Source organism: Liolophura sinensis, chromosome 1, assembly GCF_032854445.1.
Source record: "Liolophura sinensis isolate JHLJ2023 chromosome 1, CUHK_Ljap_v2, whole genome shotgun sequence".
Classification (NCBI taxonomy): Eukaryota; Metazoa; Mollusca; class Polyplacophora; order Chitonida; family Chitonidae; genus Liolophura; species Liolophura sinensis.
In genome coordinates, this window is record NC_088295.1 from 80,986,828 (window position 1) to 81,014,283 (window position 27,456).

General features: G+C 36.7%; 1 protein-coding gene across 1 annotated transcript; it reads right to left on the minus strand.

Annotated features, from left to right (window-relative positions):
* LOC135461737 (amphiphysin-like) lies at positions 1 to 27,456 on the minus strand. The gene is made up of 14 exons (XM_064738961.1): positions 27,170 to 27,456; positions 13,611 to 13,691; positions 12,701 to 12,755; positions 11,925 to 12,019; positions 11,539 to 11,634; positions 10,652 to 10,759; positions 9,841 to 9,926; positions 8,457 to 8,532; positions 6,266 to 6,369; positions 5,479 to 5,693; positions 4,682 to 4,770; positions 4,059 to 4,337; positions 3,236 to 3,337; positions 1 to 2,321 (listed from the first exon to the last, which is right to left on the minus strand). The coding sequence occupies exons 1-14, from the start codon at positions 27,239 to 27,241 to the stop codon at positions 2,241 to 2,243; spliced, it is 1,539 nt and encodes a 512-aa protein (XP_064595031.1). The 5' UTR covers positions 27,242 to 27,456; the 3' UTR covers positions 1 to 2,240.

A 27,456-nucleotide genomic window follows, 5' to 3' on the forward strand; every position in this document is an offset into this window, starting at 1 on the left:
ATACCCATGTATTATACAGACAGAAGTAAAGCACTTACCTCTAACATTTATTTTACATCCAAATTCTCACTACCAACATACACATTTATCATCTGTGGCATTCTCTGACAGGCAAGTGGCATGGAATTCTGAAGTTACCATTGCTCAACTTTTCCTATAACACAAGCTCTGCACAGTTTGCTTTCATTCTTGTTTTAATGAAAGAGATCCACCAAAAATGGGAAAAGCTTAATTATTCAGAGTAAAAAACTGGAATGATTTAGTTGGAAACAATTTGACATAAAGGAACCTTGATTTTCATAACTTTCAAAGATACAATGTACATCCAATATATAAAACTGGCACAAAACCAGATGAAGGGAGACAAATCTGACATACATTACAGATGTACAGAGGAACTATTAACACTGTCCAAACAAATTTTAAGGAGCAGAAAACATTTAGTGTAAATAAAATACACATCAGCTAAGATAAAAGACCATTGTAAAACGCTTTTCATCAGGTTTTTTCTTTAAAGAGTTTACTGTGACATACTGAAAAGCATCCTCTGTTTAATGCAAATAAACAAGTGTGTATGCATGTCAGGGAATAAAACAAAAATCTAACAGCTATCAGAACCGAGTCATATTTGTTTACAAAAGTTTACAATTTGGAATGTTTAGAGACCAAATTTTTTTTTTTTTTGCATTAAAGGTAAAAAAAATCCTACTGTATCACGTAAAATCCTACTGTATCATGTAAAAGATGTTAATTTACTGATCACCTGTTTCACCATGTTGTCAAACATCCATGTTACAGCATACGTAATCAAAAAGTCCCCTGACATTTCTGACAGGTCACATTGCATATAGTAGGACTTTTTGTACCATTTGCGATAACTTGAAACTTCCATATTCTATCTCAGCAAATGTTATTTATAACAATAATTTCCATACCTTAGAAAACAAACTGATCATTTTCATTTTAATGTTTGCAAACATGAATAAGCACACATAAAGCCAAAGGTGTCATAGTGTAAAACATTCTTAAGTACAGTGTAGCTGAATTCACTTTTAAAACGCATTGACTACAGATACCCAAACCAATATATACAGTATTTCCTTTGACAATAGGCAGAGACAGTGGCAGTGAAATTAATCACGAATATGTAAATAGGTAAAAACACATTTCTTTACTGAGCAAGCAATCTGCTTCAAAAACTTATGTAACAGTATACATCTTTTACATTTACTCAACAACCAACAAAAAGGAAAAGAAAAACAAATATTTTGCAGAAAATTTCCTTGAAAATGTTAAAGCTACAAATATTAAAGTTTAAAAATAAAATATACAGCTTGCACCACAGTGTAATCACATTACAATTACTACCATGTATCACTGACCTCGTGCTATAAAATGTTCTCCAGAATGATGATAAAATATGATAAAAGCAGGAACATGTGTCACAAATAAAAGCTAGATGTACATGTATACAAAATGTCCATTCTGGACCGCCTTTTCTCTACTTGATCCAACTTGCACATCTCCAGTGTGTTTCATCCACCCTTGTTATCAAGTTTTCAGGTCACAAATGAGCATTTGTATATCAACATTACTATTGACAAGAGAACAAAAATAAAACGTTACGTAAAACTGGACAACATACCCATTTGACCTAGTAATGAAGCTTTGTGAAAAACTGTGTCAGTCTTCCTGGCAATAATTTGTATTTGTGCAAAACTCTGAATGGCTACATAAGGTTAACAACCCAGAAACAAGATTTACCCAAGAGCACGTTGCCAATATGACATTTACAGTTTGTACAAGTCATGACGGATCATGATCATGAGGGATGATAAAACAGTAGGAATGCAATACCTGTTCAGAATGACACTACAATAACAACAATGTGGGAGAGATACACTCATTTGTTTCATCATCATAATGATACCTTCATCTCTCTTGTTTGTGACAGTCAATATCTCCACAGCTGAGGAATGCTGAACTTCTGGGTTGGTGTTTTCTAGTCTACAAACCAACACCTTCCTGTGTTACCATAGTGACACAGTCTATGTGTTACCATAGTGATTGAGTCATCTCGACAATTTCCTAGTGGCTGTTTCTCAAAGTGGTCATAGCGTTACGCCAGTTGCAAATACCAGGCCATGCCTTCAGTATGTTACTTCACGGTGAGTAGGCCAGCTTAGCATTACAACTCCTCTGAGAAATCGAGCACTGGGGAGTATTCTACAGATACGAGATCACATACGCTTGGTGAAATTTTCTGGGAAAACTCCCTTGAGACCGTCTGACTGTTTAATACCCATGAGCCAACCTTCATCCTGAAAAAGAAACAATGGTATTTTACTCGTGCAGAAAAGTGTTGAAAACATGAAACAGATCTGAAATGTTTACACGGTTACAGTGTCATTAATCATGAAGGTGTTATGAAACAGATATGAAATGTTTACATGCTTACAGTGTCATTAATCATGAAGGCGTTATGAAACAGATCTGAAATATTTACATGGTTACAGTATCATTAATCATGAAGGCGTTATGAAACATATCTGAAATGTTTACATGGTTACAGTATCATTAGTCAAGAAGGCGTTATGAAACAGATATGAAATGTTTACATGGTTATGGTATCATTAGTCATGAAGGCGTTATGAAACAGATCTGAAATGTTTACATGGTTACAGTATCGTTAATCATGGGTTCTATGCAAACCAGGGGTGCAGTTACATGTACATTCATTCATTTTAACAAGTATACAGAGAATTTCTTCATAATCCTTAACATGCAGTCACCAAAGATTACAAAATTTTTGAAGGAAAGGGTAACAAGTAGTGTGAGTAGCATAGTAACGACTGTATGTATGTCAGTCTGCAACAGAACAAAAATTGCCACAATTTTGCCAAAAACGAATGAAAAGGACAGAACAGATAGAATTTTGTTGAAAATCAACACAACAGAATGGATCTTGAACTGGATCAGTAACCTATCACAGTGAAGTCACATACCATGTTTCAATTCAGTGAGAAGAATCATTTTAAAAAAAAGGGTTGAAACTGTTTTGCACTGTACATATCAGATGTAAACACATAGTCCCCATGGTCCAGGTGGGGTACTTATATGTGAAAAAGTGACTACAACGAAGTCACACAATGAATTCAGTAATGAAGTTCATGTTAAACATAGTTTTCAATTGAAAACTGATTTTCTTGAAAGATTAATCTGACTATTTCCTTACCTGTTCTTCTGGATCTTCATATTCGATAACAAAGATTACCTCCCCTGCCTCAAAAGACAGTTCATCTCCGTCTTCACTTGTGTAGGGGTGAGTGGCACAAACCTGAGCAGTAAATCACGTCACAACTTACTCAACAGTATGTCATTTATATATCTGTCGAGTATTGCACTGGCAGAAAGCAGGCAAAGTCTCACACCAAAACCTGCTGACATTTCTTAAAATAACCAAGTTCAAAGCTGACTGTTAAGGTAAATATGAACCTGCATGTAAGAGAGGTAAATTGATTTATTAATTTAACTGACAGGTGTTGATATGCTGTATATCTTATTCATAGTTTACACTATATTGAAGAATATTCCACCCATATGATAAATCCACTATAAGTGGAAAATAAAGACCAACTCCTTGAGTATGTCTATATTGGAAGCCCACTGGTGATCTATCAATAGCATAAGCAGATGTATGTATAACAATGGTTATACCTTAGTTTATTGCTTACCCATCCATCAGGTAATGGAGGATATCAAGTTAATTTTATGCTGCCCCTTTTGCATCATGTGTGACTCAGAGAGAGAGAGAGAGAGGATAAGAGTTTCTCAAGGTGTAAAGAGACAATAATGTTGGAGGTGAAGTGATAAAGGCATGTAATTTTATTGGAAGTAGTAACACAGTCGTATTACTGTGATATGAAAATATAAAAGTACTCACAATAGCTGCATCATCTCCATACTCCTGTCTACTTGAGAATCTAGCATTATTCTTGATTATACATGTATGTGTGGAAGTGGAAATCCACTATGTAACTGTCACCCAGTAAACATACCTGGAAGAGCACACCAGGTGGAGGTGTAGCCACTGGTTCATTAGAGGTTGGGACTTGATACAGGTGCTTCTCATCATCAGAATCTTCATCTGCATCCTTCTGGCCATCCTTCTTGGAATTTTCTTTATGATCTGGTTCCTTCTTTGTTCTTTCCTCGTCTTTGTTCTCTGAGGTAGATCTGGTTTGTTCAGATTTCACCTCCACTTCATTCTCGACAGCATTTTTCTGTTCCAATTGTGAGGGTCTTTCAGCATTTGATTTTGTCACACCAGTCCCATTCTATAAAATGCATATGAAGAGAACATGTGAATAAAGGATTTCATATTTGTCTTTATGCCTTATTTCAGAAATTTTATGACTTAGTGTGGTTCTTGCTTTTTTCTTTGCTGTACTTTTCTTTCATGTCATGATAAGTGTTACTCTTTAAATTGCACCTTCATGGCAGATATTATGAAATTTCTGCAGAGCCTGTTCCGAGAAAAAAGGTGGGTAATTAAAAAAAAAATGCAGCAGATTCAAAGCAATTATACTTTACAAAAGTACACTTGCATTCTAATTTTGGATATGACACAAAATCCTCCAGTCCTGGGTGATTGAATGGATGTTCATGAGAAAATGCTCACCTGCTTCACAGTAATATTTTCATAATCTTGTCCGACTCGCACCTGTTCTCTAGGAGGTTCCTCAACTGATGGTTCTGTATCTACCTCTTCTGAAGCAACAACCCACATTTTTTATCAGAATCATTGCAGTTTTCACTCTTTGAAATTTTCTGCCAGCTATCTTGTCTCTGGACTTAAAAAAAACATATGTTAATATAATAATTCCTCAGCTTTTACATCAAATCTGGAATTATTAATTTATTTGATCGTTACTCAATGCCACATTTTTCACTTATGCAATGATGATTTTCAGTTCTATGGGTGGAGCAAACCGGAGTGTCCAGCATAAACCATCAACCTTTGGTAAGTTACTGACGAACTTTACTATATGTGACATACATGTGTACTGATACGCACATCATACTGGTGGAGACAAGTTAACTTCAACAAAAGTTAGAATGTGCAAATGACCTCATAAGTGACATCAGACTTTTTTTATCACCTACACTAGAAGTGAGAGTGCTGGAAAAAATCTTGATTATTCATTGATTTATATGACTGGGGTTGAACAGTGCCCCAAAAAATCACTACACTTTGTGAGTTAATTGAAAACTTCCTGACTTTGCTGATTAGCTTTGGCGAATTAGACATCTTTTCTTTACATGGTGTCCTTTCAAACAAATCTTTTTTCTATCATTCCGCTGCACACATATTTTGATGAAACATGTGGATTTTTAATAAAATACAGATTGTTACACTGCTTTTCCAAAAACATGAACTGAATACAAACAAACCATAAAACTAGAAGAGATTCGAACCTTCTTCTGGTAATGAAGCATCATCCTCTGGTTCCACGTACAGGTTAGGTGTGGTGGTTGGGTGTGACTTCCTGTCCAGCTCTGTGTGGGTAACCCGCTCAGCTTCCGCGTGCGACACCCGCTCCACATCAGAATGAGAAGCACGGTCACTCTCAGGGATTGCTGCTCGCTCACTTCCATTGGATATTGATGGCTCTGATCTGGATGACCTTGAACTGAAATGACACAAACAATGGTGAAGTGAAAGATACAGCTAATGTACAAGGAAGAAATCAAAAGTATTGATAACCCCATGTGGTACTGTAATGTTTTCCCTGACCTAACACGAATGAAATATAATTACTTATTTGACAGTTGATTTGGTGCTATAAAAATTTTATATGGTGGCAGTCCAGAGGAAACCGGAGTGCCTGAGATAACAAAAATGCCTCGGGCCAGGCGAGATACTGATGAACATTGCCCCATGTATGCAGGCTGCCACAGGTATTCACACCATGTCAGTGACAGAGACATATCAGTAAACCATCAGCATTACAGGCAGCAGGTGCTTGTTTTACAACAAACCTTCTATCACTCATACATGTACCTTCAGATTATACAAATAACATCTGACAATTGCACATATGTCAACTGTCGATTAGGTCAAAAACATGTTATCACACCAGGAAAGTACTCTAAGGGAGTCCTCAAATGTCAAGCACTGAGAAACTGCAGGTGCATCACATGCTGTCTTCAATGGGTGGTGAGCAGCATCCTCAACTGACAAATACAATGTAACAATACCCACCCTAAAGAGTCTGTCTTGGAGACAGGCCGCATGGTGGCCACAAACACATGAGCAACGTTGTCTTTGGCCAGCTTGTCTGCCACTTCGCCTAGGGCACCATTGATCTGTAATTACACACCATATAATTAGTTTGTACATACATCATAAACAATGCACTTCTGGAAGACTTTCAAATAAATGTAAACACACGTTTGGAACTTATGCTGGAAGATGAAACTGTAACTAACAGAACTTATTTAAACCAAAATTATGAACTCATAGCATATTTATTAATATTAGCCTAAGAAAAATAATGCTTTAAGAATGTTTTCAGACTAACATTTCCAAGACAAAACAGAATAACTCTTCTCCTTCAGTGTAGTGCAGATTATGAGCCTGGTTGTTGACATTATTCACATCAATCTCTATTCAATAAACGCACTCATTGCTGAAAGATATACCTTGAATTTACAGTCCAAACAGAGTTGTTGTGATAAGCAGAAGACTGAAACCTGTCCCATTAAATCTTGTCATAAAGCTCACAAGGAAATTACAAGTGAAGGAGAAGTTGTTTTTTGTGAACATACGGAAAATGACCCAAAGTTTTGCCCTGGGACTCGGAAAGTGCATCCCAGGATTCACTGCGTTGATCGTGGTGTTTACTGACTCAGCGCTGCGGGAGAGTATCTGGGGTGGTCAGGGGATTATATGGACAGTTCAAGAATGTAATGTACAAACTCGTGCTTCACTGAGCAGTTAGTCTATGCTCCTACCACCAACAGTTCATGTTTTCCTCAGTTTTAATCATAATGATTTTAGTGCATGCACTTCGCAACAGGTTGATTGTTTTATTATTGTTATTTTGTGATAAATGGGAATTTAGGAGAAAACTCTGTGGAGATTAAGTGTGACTACTTGCAAACTAGGCCTATGAGCAGATGAGATGAAGATGTCAAATTAGTCATACAGACTGGTTTCATCTACAAGTAGATACAAGCCACTTGTGACCACAGGATTCAAAATTTTCATGTCTACCCATCGATCACGTGATTTTTGTTAGCGAAAGGCAAAACAATAATCTTACCTATCACTGGCAAGACATAAATCACGTCTGGGCAAAACTGTATACAGGAAATCATAAAACATTTTGTTTATAAAGCCACTGATGGTGCAGTGCGAACTCCTACTATGATAGTAATTTAAACAAATCCTATCTCCAGATATAACAGACTTGCACACAGTGTTACTGAAAAAAAGTAAATCATGGTAGTTTTCATAAACCTCGCATGGAGTATGTTTACTATGTTTAATGGGAGGTTCCCGATATAAAAATGCAGGAAAATGAACTTTTCTGTAATATGATGACAGTTCCGACTGTAAAGAAACAAAATGTGCGTGAAATACTAAATTAGAATTACGTGGATGCGGGAAGCTGATGACAGGAATTTCTCAGTGAAATTTGCTTTTAGCTGAAATAATCGTTGCATGATGAGGGCATCACAGCCGTTCACCAGATAACGGTGTGAGGCGACTTCCACGTAGGCCTAACCCGAATAATCAGTTCCTCTACGGTGGACATTGTGCATGTACATTCCTTGTTAGGCCTTAGGTGTTTGGGATTTAAAGGTTTGTAACAGACATCGCCTGTCTTAATACTTTCTTCTATTTCATTTGTGGGTATATTTAGAGATCTACATGTAGGCCTACTAATCGGGAGACCTGCACACCTCACTGTCAGTGACTTGACCCTATGTAGCAGGGGGTTAATTGCTCTTTTCTGTCATCTTGCCATCAACTCAGATCATGTGAAAGTAAACGAACATGCTAAACTTTAGGTCATTTACTATACATGTATTTAAATATTAAAAGGCTTTGTACAGACAGAGGCAGTTTATACAAAATGTTTTGGAACACATTTGTGTGCTGTTATACCTCTACATCACTAAGTCTTGTAATCCGACAACATCATCACTCAGCAATGATTTGAGTATAGATTCACTACTGTCACTAAATGATACTGACAAATATTATCTATGACAAGTTTACGAGGAACCCTGGGTAGAACTGTCAGAAAAAGATAAAGTGAGCTAAACAAAAATATGCAGCCATTCAGAATACAGGTTTATGTACAAAGGTGTTGTGTGTTTTTTTTTTTGGTTTTTTTTTGCCATGGTAATTATGCCACTGATTAATACAGATTAGATAGTCATACCTTTCCAACGTTTTCATGAAAGATGTTTTCAGCTGAGAAGTAATTCTGGAAAGTTGAAGCATAAAAGGATCCTCGGCTACAAAAGAACAAAGATCAATTAAATGTACATGCTTTTAAATGTAAATGTATTATATTACAGTATTTATAACCACTGCTAAGATTTGCATGTCAAGGTAAAGTTCTTACAGACAACAATGTTACCATGAGCACATAAGTTTCTGTGGAATATGCTGTTGTATTGACAACACCGTAGAACCCTGAGACTTTAGGGGATGTCAGGTGGACATTGTTGGAAATGAATATGGTAAATTTCACCCAAAAGATGTGCATTAATGGAGAGAAATAAATGTCTTCATAATATTACTTTAAAGATACCTTAGTTACAAAAGTTGTCAGAATCTGACAAAATGTGCAAATTTCAGGAATTATGGAATTGCTGTTACATGTATATATGAGGAACTGCAGTAACATAGCCATCAAAGAACAACAGAGCAATTTATACGATCCTTGGAAATTGCCACATTTCCGTATAAAATGACAACATTCTTTGGTCTTCTCCTCAATTTGTTTTTCTTTCTCATTTCAAAATGTTCGGGACAGTGGAGGATCCACACTGCTGTTCCTCAATGTTCAGAACACAGCTGAGCTATGCTATGTCTAATGTCATGTTTTGCACTCTTTTTCGTTTACTGGAGATTCAGTCTGTGAAATTGGTACAGACTAAAGAATGTTATACGTTTTATGTTCAATCTGTCCCTGGTTTGTTGTTACTGTGAAATCATGTCAAATGAAATGAATGGTTTACTTAGCAAAAATTGATGATTCTTTTTAGTGATTTGATAAAACATGAAGTGAGCAAGTGTAAGTGAAAACCATCTTGAATTCAAGAGTGCCTCATCCATTTGGCCTCTGTGCAAATCTCATGCTGCCAGAAAACACAAGGCACGCAACTAATCAGGAATGTAAGGAGTTTATTTATGTCAGGTGTTCCATTACTCTATTGGAATGAATGTCATTGGCAGGAGAGTTGACTTTAAAATGTTTCATAAGTTGTGCTAATGTGTATGTAATACGTGGGGTATAGCAATGAAGGGAGACAACTTACACTGGGAGATAAATTTTTCATCCCACAAGTCTCGCTTATATAATTTTATCCCAACACAAATAGGAAAACAATGTTTTAAATCAAAGGCTTCATACAACTGACAGATCTCTGTTATCAGAACTCTCACTGAAAGGAAGTGTCCTTAGCAGCATCCAAACCACAAATGTTGTACACCACACGTTCACACCTGTGGTTTTCCTGCCAGCTTTTCTAATAAGTTTATACAGGCCTCATCCTAACCTGTGCCCTAGCCTCACCTGCCCTGTGACTTCACCTTACCTCTCATGGAGTCTGGGTAAATCATTGGACAGATCTTTGTTCAGGTCCTCGTAGATACGCTTGGCCTCATTTAACTCTTCCTTTGCCTGAAACAGAAAATGATATGTTAGAAAATTTTAGTGATTATTTCATAAATTGAACCTGGCATACTTGTAAGCTTTTATCACATCATGTCACTTTACCGATAAATTGTTATCACCATGTCACAAGTTAACTATCATGTAGCACCATATTCTAAGTGTGTGTATGTTTTCAAACATCATCCACTGTTGATTTCATACAAATACAAATAAATGCCTGTTAGCAAGTAATGCCTGTTGCTCCCTGTTTTGTCCTCGGCAAAATTCTGTTTACACACAAGCTGTACATGTATTTAAAGTTAATTCCTCAGCCTTTTAGTAAACATAGACTTTCCAGAGAAATTATGCATCTTAGAAACAATACCGGACATGGCAACAAGCACAAAACATGGGTTGACCAATCTTTGGCTTTACAAACATCTGTCCAGTCTAGACAAATCTATAGCCTCATAGTGTATCAAAGAACGAATGGTGCATGTATATTTATTTTATTTTGTTTGATTCTTGTTTAATGCCATGAATAACAAGACAGAAAGACTGAGCAAGTACAAAAATAATAAGTACATATATGTACACATACTTGTTCATTTGGAAACTGATTCAACCTTCATACAGATTTCTTGTAGATTATATTTATATAATGTCAACAAAACTTGAAGTTTTAAATACATAAGATAACAGGCTGAAAAAGTTGAGAAAAACAGCACAGAATGATATGAACATTTGCAAACCTTAGCTATTTTAGCCTCGTCTTTTTTCTTTGTGTTCTGTAGGGCTTCCAGAGTGTGTCTGGCACTGTCATAATCCACCAGTTTCCTGCCCCGTTTGGCAACTTTGGCCTGAATTAAAAGCAATAAAAATGACAAATCATAATCTGCAACGTTAAAGAGTATATTTCTATTAGGTCTGTTACAGTAGGTTTAATGTGGTTTCTCTAATACATGTCTGGGCATCGTTCAAAATATGTCATTAGGGAGGTTTCATTCTGTATGTATACGTTTTTGAATATGATAACCATAATCATTTTTGAAACTGGTTTTGGTGGGAAATGAAGCACATACATGTAGTGGGCCATTTTAGTTTTTACTAAATTCTGCTTTCTGCTCATGTTTCAACCTGAAATTTGACTGGAGTTTTAGAAACCACAGCAAAAGTACAGGGATGGGATTATACGGTTTGGGAACCGGATGGTGGTATGGAAGTGTGAAAACAGGGGAGGAAAGTTAAATACCTATTAGATCTCCTACCTGATTCTCTACCCTCATCAGGTATACCATACTGACCTAGACAGGCGGGAAGTGAGACAGGCAAGTACTATTGGATTGTCTACCTCATTCTTTACCTTCAGCAGGTACATGCTCATGTATATCATGCTAACCTTGAGCTGTGGGATATGGAACAGGTAAGTAGCTATTGGATTGTCTACCTGATTCTTTACCCTGATCAGGTATAATATACTCACCTTGACAGGTGGGAAATGGGACAGGTAAGAAGCTATTGGATTGTCTACCTGATTCTTTACCCTCATCAGGTACAATGCACTCACCTTGAGAGGTAAGTACATGTAGCTAGTGGAATGTCTACCTGATTCTCTACTCTTATCAGGTATATCACTCACCTTGAGAGGTGGGAAATGGGACAGGTAAGTAGCTATTGGATCATTCACCTGAGACTCCAATGTCATCAGGTAATTATTCCACAGTAATTCAATACTCTGAAAAAAAGGCAAAAGTTAATGAAGAAATTATTCAGTTTGGTGGCATATGTATATCTAAATTTCAATTCTTGAAATCTTGCATCAAAAGTGCACCTTTATTTTATCTATTGATTCTTTAGCATATATCCATGTTATCCTATATCCTTTATTATTTTATACTTTCAAACATTTCTGGTATTTCTGCATACGTGTCCTTGTTACGTCTATGCTCAACATATGACTTGTCTGCACAGGTATCAGACAGAAGACTACCACTGATTAGACAGAACTTATATACAGGTACTCACATTGACTGACTGTTTAAAATCAGATTCTTTTGTCCAGTCTGGTTCATATAGTTCCAAGAGAACATCACAAAAAGCTTTACTCGCCACTGCCATTCCTAAGGAGAGAAGAACATGTATACATATATGCAGAAGCCGTCTCCTTCTTTTTTTCCAAAATAATGAATACCTGTGTCATTGTTACAATGTTATATTACAACAGGTTATGGGTAATTTCTTTGAAGTTTCTTGCCTGATTTATTTATTTTATTTTATTTGACGTTTTTTTGCACTCTACTCAAGAATTTCACTTATACAACGGCTGCCAGCATTATGGTGAGAGGAAACCGGGCGGAGCCCAAGGGAAACCCATGATCATCCACATGTTGCTGGCAGATCTTCCCATGTACGAGTTTGAGCTGGCTTTGAACTCACAATGACCACATTGGTGAGAGGCTCCTGCGTCACTGCGCCGTCCAGGTGTGCTAACCACCTCAGCCATGGTGGCCCCTCTTGTTTGATAGTTTATTTATTTGTTTCATTGTTGTTTAATGCCATACTCAAGACGTTTTCACTTATGCTTATGGCTGTCGATTTTGTGGATTGAGGGAACTGAAGTTCATGTCATAAACTAAGTTACTGAATGCTACTGAATGCTTATTATCACCTATTAGCCAAAAAAAATCTAGCAATTCTGTGGCCAAGGTCGGAATTGAACTTACAAAACTAGTCCTTCTGACAGTAAGTCGGTTAGGTTCCAGGCCAAAAATCATACAAAAAGTCAAAAGGTTAAAACTTACCTTTAGCACACATTATGTAATTCTTGAGCTCCTTCTGTAGTTTGGATACAGAACCCTGTGAAATAGGATTGATTAGCTTAATTGTAATAGTATTCTACCCTGAACCTGGAATCAGATGCAGCCACTGTGCAACAGTGATGCTGGTACATGTACGTCTTCATGTGATTGAAAGATGCATTCTAGAACTGCACTAGGATGTAAGAAAAGAAGGTAAAACGAACACTTTCACACAGGTTGAAACAACAGAAAGTGAATTAAATTATATACATTGTATATTTATTTATGGTTTAAACAGCTTATACCATAATTTCACTGATTTCCCACGTGTGATAGAGACTACATAACATGGGCCATTGGTACAGTAAAACTGATGAGAGAAAGGGATGTTTCAGTTTTAATCACACTATACTGTTTATTATATTGCCAATACTCAAGACCAAGCTGTCTTTGCCAAATGTGATTAGTTTGTATTAATCAATGTACAAAGTGACCAATGAACCTACCTACATGTACATGCAGTCAGCCTGGATGCATAATTCATGTACCCTATACCACATGTGTATGTCTATTATCATTAGCCCTACACTGCCCCACCTGTCATGTATTTAAACAGCCTGTTACACCTGTGTTAATACACATACCTGTTTAAATGTTCATCAGAATATACACACAGTGCACTATAATGTATTAGAGGCAGGTATATGCACTTTGAATAATGTCACTTAATTCACACAGTGGTATTTACTCTTAGGTGAATAGACTGTCACTTTTAGACAGCTTCACATGTAACTGTGGGGCAAAAGCTTACATGGCACATGCAAAGAGTAATTTCACATGCTTATTCAGAGTTTACTGACCAGGGTAGAGGATTCATCCAACCTGTAATACAGGCATTCCATGTTCATCTTACCTGTAATTTGGCAAAGTTGGTGACATAATCATCAAAGTTGGTGTCTGTGGTCTTGTCTGCTTTTCCCAAGTTTTGTAACACCTGAAAAACACACACAAACTACAAGCTCAGAAAAAATAACAAATAAATAAATAACAAAGTTTTGCATTGTGTTGAATAAACATTGTTGTCAGTTGTTGTAAACATGACTTTGGATGCATGTAAACATAAGTTTTCATAAATGTACCAATGTTTGAATAGGACCTAAATACATGAAATAATAACCTGCATTCATATTACTATTGTGTGATTATATGTGATCACGCATAGCTGAATACATGAAACTGTAACCTGAACAATATAACTACATGTATGGTCTATATACATGTCTACATGTAACCACATCCTGAATAACATAACCCTGATCTGAAACATGAATACCACGGTCTGAATACAAGTGATCCATAGTCTGAATATATGGAACAGTTACATCATCGCTGAAGGCATATACAGTAACAGTAGATCATGGCCTGAATACATGATGATGTAACAGTAGTCATGGCCTGAATACATGTTACAGTAGATCAAGGCCTGAATACATGTAACAGTAGACCATGGCCTGAATGGCATGTAACAGTAGATCATGGCCTGAATACATGCAACAGTAGATCATGGCCTGAAAACATGTAACAGTACATCATGGCCTGAATACATGTAACAGTGCATCATGGCCTGAATACATGTAACAGTAGATCATGACCTGATACATGTAACAGTAGATCAAGGCCTGGATACATGTAACAGTGGATCATGACCTGAATACATGTTGCAGTAGATCAAGGCCTGAATACATGTAACAGTAGATCATGACCTGAATACATGTTGCAGTAGATCAAGGCCTGAATACATGTAACAGTAGATCAAGGCCTGAATAATGTAACAGTAGATCATGGCCTGAATATATGTAACAGTAGATCATGGCCTGAATACATGTAACAGTAGATCATGCCTGAATAATGTACAGTAGATCATGGCCTGAATACATGTAACAGTAGATCATGGCCTGAATATATATAACAGTAGATCATGGCCTGAATACATGTAACAGTAGATCATAGCCTGAATATATGTAACAGTACATGTATGTAACCATGACCTGAATAAATGTACATATAAGTAACCATGACCTGAAAAACATGTACTGTATTAAACCATAACCTGACTGCATGTGAATGGTTAACAATGACCTGCATGAATAAAGTGAAAGAAAAACAGAGCCAGGTCACACACAAGCATGCTGAAAACCTATGACCAGAACCAGACATGCCAAATGGACAGGATCTGGAAAACAAACTTATCATATTTCACACATACATTGTAGACAGTGAGGTATACAACATATACATAAATTCCCATATCTGGTGAGAGGCAGGTTAATAAATGCACATGAACAAGGTACACAACGTATACATAAATTCCCATATCTGGTGAGAGGCAGGTTAATAAATGCACATGAACAAGGTATACAACGTATACATAAATTCCCATATCTGGTGAGAGGCAGGTTTAATAAATGCACATGAACAAGGACGGGGAAATTTTACCCAACTGTTTTATCCTTGTAAATAGACTACATGGGCTGCCTCAACTGCCAGTATCTACATGCCAAAACAGGCATTCTTATACCAGCTGCCAACCAATATGGACATTCCAGGGCAGTAATCACAAAGGTGATTCCCAAAATGACGTACAACACAAACTACCAAAGAACTAAGAAATCATTTTAAGTATGACGGGATCATGCAGAGCCAAACGTTCTCAATGATGCTAAAAAGATATGAGGTTATGTTTAGAGGCCCTAAATCAAGGCTCGATTTACATAATCTCCATTGGCCTGCAACTTTTTTCCAATCATAAAGTTTTAGCAGGCACAACAGCAATTTTTAAACACAGCCTGCCAATTTAGTAGTTCAATTAAATTAAACGTTGAGGTCTATTCTCAACAACTTTCTGATATTTGCCTGCCCCAACATTTAATCATTGAATTCCACAATGCAGTCGATCCATAATGAAGTGAAATTTTAAATTCAGGAGTGAACTTTTAAATTCAGGAGTGAACTTTTAAATTCAGGAGTGAACTTCTAAAGCAGGAGAGAATAGGACCTTTATTATCACTTCTGCAAGCATAAATCTAACCAAGAAATGTCATTGCAATCCACAAGAACTTTTTCTTTCTGGGTCGTCGAAATAATTTTTTGCAGTAATGGCCAAAAGGGCCTAAAAAACATTTCGAAACCGCATGCCACAAAACTTGGAAATCAACCGAACATCACCATGCAGTGCTAAATGATAAATTTTGCAATGGTTTCATCAGTCATCATGTATTAAAAATAGAAAGAACAATTTAACCAGTCAGTTGAACCAGAAAAGTCAACTCCAAAGGTTCCAGTCAAGGTCTGCGGCTAGCCAAGAAATCAACTGTACACTTTTAATATTAGGTCAGGTCTAGTTCACAGTCAAGAAGCTATCCAGAGCCTTCCGCGGACTTATTCAGTGGAACGAAAACACTAGAAAACACTAACGTGTCATCGGCTAAAGATAAGTGAGTTACATTCGTCGACGGCTTTCTAGACACCTTTTATCCAATACCGTTATGTACACCAGTGGTAATTCCATAATATCTTCTTGTGAGCCCTACTTACAAATGTCAGACTGTCTTCAATAAACATGTGTAACTACTGTTTTCGCTCGCGCTGCATGCGCATATGTGGTTGACATTTAGGTGGTGAAAGAACGTTGTGATATACCTTTACATATTGTCAGATTCTCAACAGATGTCAACGTGATCGATGTACCAATTTAGGTCAATGGGGTACATGGCGGCGGCGAGTAACTCAAAGCAGACTTCAAGATTTTTCTGAGGAAATATCAAATAAAGCCAGTGTCAATGGCTGCAAAAGGTGGCTAAATGTCCCAGCTTGCAAATAGGCTATGTATTAAGTGGATGTGGATATGAAGTATTGCGTATGCAGTGAGCTTTGTGGATGGGGTTGCTGAATACAATGTCATAATCAGGTGCACGTGTCATCCAGGCTAGGGTTGCCGCCATTGTTTATCGTCTGCACATCTGTCTCGTTATCCATGTTTTCTGACCGTGGCCTCAGATTCAATTAGGACTTTGAAGAGAGAAAAGTTAACACTTTATCAGATTTTCTGCATATAACTGGTCCGAAATGGATTTAAATGTGTACTAGTCAGTGAAAGGATCCTTTTATCTTCAATCCAAACAAGAAGTCAACATTGGTTTCACTTTTAGAGAAGCACATACCGCAATAGGAGCGCACATGTGCACACAAGCGAAGCGATATAATTTTGTTCTTAAGTAGCTTTCAGCACAGAGTAACATCTCTTTGTGGTTTGTAACGGCCGTGAACGGTGTTTCCTACATTTTCGGTGAATCATACATTTGTTGTATCTTTATCACTGCCATAAATTAGAAAGCAGAACTTATAGTTGTCCATACATTGACATCTCATGTTTGGCCTGTGATTTTATTTGTTTATGTTGTTTTTTTTGTTTTTTTTTGGCAGGCCACTTTTTAAGTTGAATTACTATGGCAAATTTTGAGCCCGGTAAATGAATTTGTATCCTCTTGACAAGCATGGCCACCTACATGTGTACACTTAAATTAATCCATACATGTACATCTACTACGTACATTCAGGCTGTAAACTGCATGTTTTCAATAGCTATTCCTGTCTGGAATGTATGTCTTTTTTTTTTCTTTTTTTGACTTTTTAATGGAACATTTGTATCAGGCTATCATGTGCCCTACATTAACCCATCGTCCAGTCATTAATACCTATCAGCAACTAAAGACTGACAGAGTTTCAACTGCTCTCAATGTACCTGTCTGAAGAATAAATAGATGTTGTGACAACTTACGAGAAATGATTCTGATTCAAATAAAAGGGCTTACTGTTCCCTCCTTATAATTCTTTATGATGCTGTTATACATCTAAAGCATACCACAGAGACCTAGACTGCCTTTGGCTATCATTCTAATCTATCCTTTCTTTTGTTTAATAAGAAGACTTTATAATCATGGCTATTGTTGCACTAATCATGCGCCATCATGCACACAGAAACTCCAGGCAAGAGATACAAATATGCATTACATTCCTTACTTTTCAAATCACTTTCTATCATTATCAATTTCCTTAAAACCCTAATCCATCTGGATTTCTTTTTAACTAATTTGTATTTCTCAAGTTAAGAGCATTAAATGTGATATGTTTCACTGCTGATTACTCTTGTATTAAAGGATACATATATACATGTAAATGCCATAAAATTATGGCTACCTGCCATTTATCCATTAAAATATGTTTAAAACAGCATGATTTGCTTGAAGAGAATGTCATCAGGGCCTAATCTGGCCTCAGAAGGGCATGGGGTGGAACCAGCTGTGAAGGGCACCTCATCGATTCTCATACATTTTTAAGGGCCTACTTTTGACTTGTTCACACCATGACACGTACCTAGCCCGAAAAATTCAGTCTGAGGATGGCTTGTATTTACTGATATATGTGGAGAACTCTGCCGTCCGGATGACATGTGGATCTGATCAATAATCATGATCATCACATTGTATCATAAGCTACCCCAGGGCCATCATTAAAAAGTCGTTTGTTGTGGGGTAACAAACCCTGTTTTTTGAAGTCAGGTTGGTCGGTCGGTCGTCATTTTTTTTGTTTGTTTTGGAAAGTAAATTGAAAGTAATTCCTGGCTCGCATAATCTGAATGCTAATTGAACTATCGCGGGACCAATTTTCATTACCTGCTTCAGGGCATACATTTCCAATTTTAAATGCTCTTTAAAACTTTGTTGTTTTCATAACCATTTCTTTCACACTGAAGTCAAACATTCCTTCTTCACTCTGGATCCAACATTAAATTTGAGTAAATTTACAAACTTTAAACATAAACAATTTAAGTTGAAAGGCATCCATTGCTTTCGCCACTGTGGCGAAGGGACGCCAATTTGCTTTTGCCACACAGAAATTGTATTCGCCAAAACTAACATGCGAGGTCAATTCAACAGAGTCTGACTGTGAAGCATGAGTTGTACACTTATCATAAAGACATGACTTAGTATTGTGAACATCCAACAACTACATGTATCATTTTGAAACAAATCTCCAAGAACTTTGTATTCCATGACAAAAGTCACACAATGTGGAATAAGTATGATGTTAAATCATCCAAATTTTTTTTTATTGCCTTCAAGATAATTTATTATCAAAATATTAAATCATCAACAATATATACTAGCCTAGTGCTAGATGTTCATGCTTTCCTACAGATGGCATTGTGTGCATGTCAGACTGATGTTGTGAACAATTGTTTATCATAGTTTCACTTTCACTATGTCTGCTCTCCTATGGATGGCATTGTGTGCATGTCAGACTGATGTTGTGAACAATTGTTTATCATAGTTTCACTTTCACTATGTCTGCTCTCATATCCCTAAATCTAATGAAGATCTATCGCATATAAACATGTGCATATTGTTAACACACAAGTGGTACAGTGACACATCATGTGACTATGCTGTGATTCATATTGTACTTTTGCGCACTGTTAACCAATTTTCACAATCTCAAGCTTGATATCCAGCACTTGACCTCTTTATATCAAAGGTCAACTGACAAAACTATCCTAAATGACTCCCAATTTTCACCCATAAAGGTTCATTTTTAGCGACAGATATCAAGCCATAAAATAATTTTGATGTTGAAACACATTTTCTCAGCAGAATATCATAATACTTCCAAACCAGCCTTGAAGCACTTTTCCAGAATGATCTGAATTCTCAGCATATGGTAAATTGAGCAAGTTACTCATGGAGGAAGCTTTAGGTCATCTATGTAGTTACAAACACACAGTAGGCCTATTCTGTAGACTGAGCTCTGAGCTGATACCTCTGGACATCAAGCATGTTGAGTATATGTCTACTGTAATAAAACTGCTTGTACAAGCACAGGTAGTTGTACATTGCTGCAGACACCTCTTAATTTCACACCTACTTACCTATAAGGGCAAATGTATAATCAGTATTTACTATCAAAGTCAAAAGTGTGCCTTTCCTTATTAGTAGTACATATACTACATACATCAATTTAACTATGAAATGTAACGTGAAAAATTGGGAAAATCGGGCCATGGATTTACAATGTAGCTTACCACAAATTTGGGCACACCCTTGAACATAAATACAGAGTCAGCTGATAATATGTCACATTCATTCTAACAATTAAGACAATTTTAGCTAATACATATATATATTATACAACATTCAGTTTGTATAAATACAAAAAACAAAAAAACCTGAACACCACCAAAGTAGATTTCAATGACTTAACAGCCATTTTTTAGTTTTACAAATAATTTACCAAATCTCCAGATTGTTTTGGATGAGCAGTTTAGGTATAACTTGTTTCAATTACACAAATTCATCTTGAATCAAGGGGAGAGCAACTCTTGTGTGTTTCACCATTAGAAGACATCAGTATTAAAGTCTCTTCTGAAGGTTATTGTGTTGTATTATTACCCACAAACAAAGTGATTATTAAGAATAGAAAAATATAGCTGTACATATGATAGCATATACTTGTAAACACTAAACTGTGCAGGTAAACTTTAAATATTTACATTTATACTACATGTGTAGCATGTATTAATCTGATTTTTTTCCCTTTACTGAGGCTGAAATATACTGCTGAGAGGCGTTCTGCATGGGACATACACTTCACACCACAATAAGATCTGTATTTAAAGGAGTGGACCATGATCATGCCTTTTGAGTTCATTACCTGTATCTATGACTGCATTAATATCATTCACACTCACAAAATGTAAATACTTATCTATGACATGACTCATAATGTCAATGAGTACAGACGTAATGAATGAATGACTTGAGTGCACATGCACATCAGGCCAACCTTCAACAACTCTTTGTTTGGCAAAAACTGACCCTGTTAGAAACGGGCATTCTGGAAGTATTCCTTTCACAGTACATGTCCTCAACTGTGAGAATAATACAAGTAGCTATGTCAACAAAGGGAAAACGGCCATAATTTTGTCAAAAATGAATGAAATGGCAGAAAGCTCAAACTTGGTCTGGGTACATTGTCACAGTGAAGCCATGAACCAAGTTTCAATTACATAGGCTGAAACATTCTTTAACAAACATCCATGAAATTGTCTAGTGTGTAAGAAGGGTCATTATTTTGTCCAAAATGAATGTAACAGTTCACATTGAAAAAAAAAATGGTTGCAAAACTATATGTATATTCACACCCGCTGATACATGCTGGGGACAAAACTTAAAATCTCAACAAATTTTTAAGGTCAAGCACATCTTGAGGTTGCTATTGGATAGTTATAGAAGTTAAAGAGATATGCACCAGGTGACCCTTTTTGATATAATGCATATCTCACTTTGGACAGGTCTAAGAACATACATGTTACCCTGATTCTTCTAAAATTTGGGACAGACATTAGTAGTGTTGAAAGTAGAACATTACATTTCTTAACCAGCCTTTTGGAAAATAAAGATATGAGTATGTTGTTCATTAGATGGTCTAACCATGTGAGAAAACTCAATATTCCTGCTAGAATTACATATACCAGTAATATACTGGCTAAAATGAGCGGACCAGGTGTACCAAAATTTAGAACAAATAGGGTACTTGTACTTTCTGATTGAGAACTATATTTCTGACAGATTATTCTACCCCAGCTCATTGTGCAATGCAAGAAAAGGTCAAGAAAAAAAAGTCAAGAAAGCATAAATTTGTAACACTTCAAGTTTCTCAGGAAACTTCTTCATATTGACAAGACAGTCATCCATCTACAATGACACAAAGGCTTAGTGTCCTGAGGCATCAAGGCTGTCAACATTGGATTCATATGATATACCTGTAGCTACATGTAATAGCCCCAGATTTTCTGAATGTGATCTACATGATGAAAAGTGAATGACCAAATAACTGCTCTAGACAACGCTGATAAATATACATGTGTATTACTGTATGGGGGAGCTAAAGTACATCCATACATGTTACTTCTGTCATCTAGGCATTACACGGACGATAGTTTTTCTTCATACATATAAGTGCAAATGTAGGAATTGATCCTATACATAAAGTATTGTACTGGTTGAACCCCAACTACGTAACTCCTGAAGATCTGTAACATATACATAAGCATATATCCATTTAAGCTCTCATATTTTCTCTTGACAAAATGTGACCCAAAAATACTGATTTAAACTGATCTCAGACTTGACAGCACTTCTACACCATCCTTTTTTACTGCAGGTGTTTGTAATATGCACGCACTCATGAAGAATTGTGGGCTTATTGAAATTCTTTCTGGTATGTTGTGAACTCAATACTCTTTAAGGTAATAAAATCTATTTATTTTTGGTGTTTTACATCATACTCAAGAATAATGCAATTATACAATGGTGGCCAGAATTATGGTGGGAGGAAACCAAGCAGAACCTGGAGGAAACCCGCAACGAATATAATAAAATTAACTCTGTATTTAAATATATTTATGTCAATGTTTACTTTGATGAGTTTTATTTGACAAAGACTAACTGGAAATAGTAAACACCCTGTACATTATGTGACACACAGCTACATACATGCATCTAGTCATCCCATTTTCACTGGTAGGGGGTAATACTTCAGACACCAGCATAGATGTACATTTATGTCCATAAGTAATAACACTTAATATGGCAGTTTGTGCTGTAGTCATTACCACAAACCCACATGCCATTTAAATGTCAGTTTAACTGTTAAATGTCTCAATAGTTTGACAGCTGTATATGACTTCTCTAATCTACGCTGTCACTCCTGCCAACAGGTTGCATCTTATCACGAGTAAATGTTGTTTGGTGCTGTTGAAACAGCATCAAAGTACATGTACCATTATAATTAATGTACATTTTCATATCGTACACAAAAATGGTTAATGATTTACTTTTGCAAAGTGATTAAGCTGGATAAATGTAGAAGTTGTTTTATTTCAAGAGGAAGAAAATTTATTCTTTTTTAACATAAAAAGGTCAATAAATTAGGGAGGTGCCTTAGAACTCCTCACAACTGATCAATGGTATAGTCACTAAAGCTTGTCATGTTTTGTTGAACACTTGAAAAATTGCTGTACAGGTAGTTCTTGTTGGCGGAAATGTTACCACTGGGTAAAACCTATGCCAGACTACTTGACATTCCAGCACTACCTTATTACAGACTGGTTTATCTTTGTTAGATTAGCCTAGTATCAAAACATGACATGAAATATGTCAAAAATGGCTGAGCAATTTCATCTTTGCTGAAGCATCTCACTTCTTTTTTTCAGAACTTGCTTTTCCATACCCAAGAACATGGATTGATTTATTTATTTATCTGACTGATGTTTTGTGCCATACTCAAGGATATTTCACCTATACAATGGTGGCCAGTATTATAGTGGGAGGAAAATGGGCAGAGCTTGGGGGAAACCCACGACCATCCCCAGGTTGCTGACAGGCCTTCCCACTTACAGCTGCAGAGGAAGTCAGCATCAGCTGGAATTGAACTCACAGTGACCGTCATTACGCTGCACTAGCACGCTAACCAAGCCACGGAAGGTCCCCAAGAACATTGAACTTACATGCCTGTGGATAGGTAAAGGAACATCATGTCAGGTACCTGGCAAGCCTGTTATTCCCAGATAGAGTAAGGTTAAAATATGCAGGATTTTTGGTCGAGACTTGTGATGTGAAGAGTGTGAAGGAGTCTGGAACACTCAAATAGCTATGGCACACATCTTCTTGTATCAAAGTACATGTACTCTGATTTCCTTAATCCTGTACCACAAGCTTCAGTTCATCAAAAATTTGTTATAAACTTCTCAGGTGAACTCCACACCCATAACAAATTTATACAAGTATCTCATGATGTTAAATACACACTGTTTTAAGTCTGGCTATCACACGACTGCATTATGGTACTTTTATGGGATAAAACTGATAACTGAGGGAAACAAAACTGCCTAATTAAGAAATGATGTTCAGTAATTATGCTTGCAGGTAACAACAAAACATGGAAACAGAAAAACAGGCCAGAACTCATGACCAGAGGAGGCTAGATGGTGTAAAGGGAATAGTCTGTAGACTACAAACACACAAATTCTACAAAAGAGACTAAATTCTGATTTACATCTTTTCCTAAAATGTGTATCAGGTAATATTTGCTCACATATTTTGAAAATATTTTCAACTTAGGTAAAACTTTGTGAATTTCTGTTCCTACACTGTACTTGTACTGCTGTTTGCAGATCCCTTGATGGGATATTTAGCAGAAGCTGTTAAACCTTTAATACACAGCTTGTTGATGAATAGGCTGAGAAAACTAAAATTTACTTTATGCTTTTGAGCATCTACTCTGTTATATGCACAGCTGTGTTTCAGAAAGGTAATATTAATTAACATATATTTATTCACAGTATAGGGTAAAGGCAGTGGAATGAAAATAATTAAAGTACACATACTCTGTTAAGAAACCCATAATACATGACAATTTATTTATTTTTAAATTATTATTAATATTTATTATTATTATTACAATTTTTTGTATGTGAACTGTCTGTATCAGTTTACAAATACAAGATACTTAGTGAAATAGACTAAATACATACTAAAGAGTACATCAGGATGCAAACAGACAGATATTGTGGCTCTCAGATTGATTTCTACAACACCGTATAAGGTTGCATGTACAGGACAATGGATAAGTAAGTAAAAATATAATTACATAAGAATATGAACTGACTGTTTGTCAGTCTAAGTGTTGTTGCGTTTTGTGACAGTTTCTTTAAGTTCAATTAGATTGGAATTGGCACACAAAATATTAACAGCTTGCAAATCACAAATCTAAGCAGGTAACTTTTGCCTTTGGCTCTTTTTGAGGATTAACATGGCTATCAACATTACTTCAACCCTCTCACAACTGTGCTTCCTCTTAACAGGCAGCCCTGGTGTTAGCCTGGGGCTAGGAGCTGTCAGATGTAAACATGTAGCAGCCTAGGAGCAGTCACACTGATTCTGTTACTTTCTCTGGCATTTAACCTTGTTTCGTCACCACTTTGGTTACATCACCACTTTGTCTCTTTACCACAGATGGGCCTCAAAGCCTTGCTGAAAATGTCTGACATGACACTCTACTCAGCCATGCTATACTACTGACCATACTCTTGAGTAATTTTCCTACTCTTTCTGCTGCCCTGCCTCATGACCTCACCTGGTTCGAGAACTTTTGCATGAAATATTTAACTGGCATGATAAATAAATTATAACAAAAAGATTTCCTCCAGCACTCATTTCAAATTCAGAATGAGGTCAGCTAGAGTGACATGGATGCATCTAACTCAAAAAGCTGTTAAGTTAGTGATTAACATTCATACATGTACAACTAATGGAACCTGTTGAATATAACAATCACAGTTCAATTATTGACAACTATTTGAACTATCACGCTGATGTAAGACGCAGTACATACAAATATTGTGACAAGTGGGAAAGCACTGGTGGTCTGCCTTTAACTTTTTTTCTGTCATTCAAGTGTACATGTATATCACAATAAGGAAGTTTCTTCAAGAACCACATAAAATTTATCGGGCGTCAAATACATAAGAAGTTAGAAGCAAGGGGGATTTCAGGTCAGGAGGAGAGCATGATTAATTTTTTCTTCTTCAATGATAAAAAGAGAAGAGGTAACATGCACAGTAAATTAGTGAAAGTTGCTGTAGCATATACATGTAAGACCTTGAGACAGTTCTTGGACAGGGAATTTTCTAACAATACCCTGTTTTAATTGGTCTCGAGTTGAACCTTAGTGGCAATAAGCTGCAGACATCTGAAGCTTTCATGTGTGGTCTTACATGACGTTTGGTGGGAACCATTTCATGATTTCTGCCAAACTGACCTAAAGGCTTTCATACATGTACATGAACACACTGGAGAATTTGCCAGTAAATTGCCAACGACCAATGGTTTACGCAAGTTTCCTCCTGCTATCAACCTGGCTGCCATCATACTAGGTTTCCACACTTCAAAAGATTTCAATTTGCCGACCATTTCAAGGTTTTTTCAAGCCCAACATTCCTGTTTTTCGGGGTCCCGGAATAAATATTTTACATTTATGTAACCTTAAGACAATGCGAAATGACATTTCAGTCATTGCATTAAGCCACTTCAAAGAAATTTCCCCCAGAGAATGCCACCTTTCCATGAGCTTGAATTTTGACTTGATTAAACGTCACAGCCTTTCCTGGCCCAACAACTAAAAAAAAACATGATTCCCAGGCTTTTTACAGTCTGGAAAAGTGACTTATTCCAGGCTTTCCAAGATTTTTAAGACGACGTACAAACACTGTGGCATTAACAAAATTATATTGTGCAAGTGACCAATCCGTAAAAACTGAACTGTTCACCATGCTGGTTTCCTCTTCGGTCGTACGTGGGAAGGTCTGCCAGCTACCTGCTGATGGTCATGGTTTTTCTCCCACCATAACGCTGGCCACTGACGTACAGGCAAAATCTTCTTGAGTACAGCGTAAAACACCAATCAAATAAATAAATAAACTGTTTTGTTTCCCTTCCGCATAAAATATTTTCCATTTATTGAAGTCTAATGACATTGTGTTGGCATCTAAACCACATATAATTTCTCCATCACAAAACAGCAATCCTTTGGTGAGAGTAATTCAACTGGCCAAGTATAAGTAGGAGCCTATCATGTGAGCTGCAGGCTTAAGAGATAAACATGCGTACAGAACAATGCCACTGTGACAGTCCATGTGGATGTGACCACCTCATGTTAAACATGAGCTGAGCTGCGGGATTACAAGTATACAAGTACCACTATAAATAGCATTATTATTCACAATGCATTGCTAATGAAAATAGGTCGACACGTCTGGCACACATATAACAGGGCACCTACTTAAGAAAGCCAACAAAAGTTTATGCATGTGTAGAAATGTATGTGATGCATAAACAATGAATAAAACATCTTTAACATGAATATACCTAGGCTAGAACGAAAGTGGTGAATGCATTATGATGATAACGCGGTAACTGACCAGTTCACACCTATAGGCCTACTTATGACAATTCTCACCTCAGGCAATGGGCGAATTACAATTTACACACCCGTGTCCAACAACAAAACATGTCCAACACCTTAGCTCAACTTAATCAACAATTTACACGCTGTTTGCTGACTGTTGCTTTTATCAGGAAACTGCCTTAAGCCCACAATGTTTTACAGAATATTGAAAATGATATACATTTATTGTACGAATGTAAACGCATTAATGTATCGCTGCTTCAAATGGTGTGCGTTGTTGTTGTTCTTGCAGTCAAATCACACGGAAGCCTTGAATGACTCAGTGTCAGGTGTCACTAAAGCTCTTTAGCTGAGAGAAGATCAGATCTCACACTGAAATTTACGACATACCTTAGCTTTTGTCCGGAATAACTGTTTCTGGGCTTTGGCAAGGAATTTTCCTCCTTTTCCGTGGTCTGCCATTTCGCTACAATCCTCTGACCTTCTGGCCCCAGGTTCGCTCAACAGCTCCTGCCTTTCTCCCCACGTTAAGAATGGACTTGCCCGACTGCCGCCACTGAAAAAATTGTTATCCACAGCATAAGATAAACACTCAACAATCTGAATGATACATCCAACTACTGTATTTTAAAGTAACCAGCATTTCCCTATCACATCACTGGATATATTGACGTAAT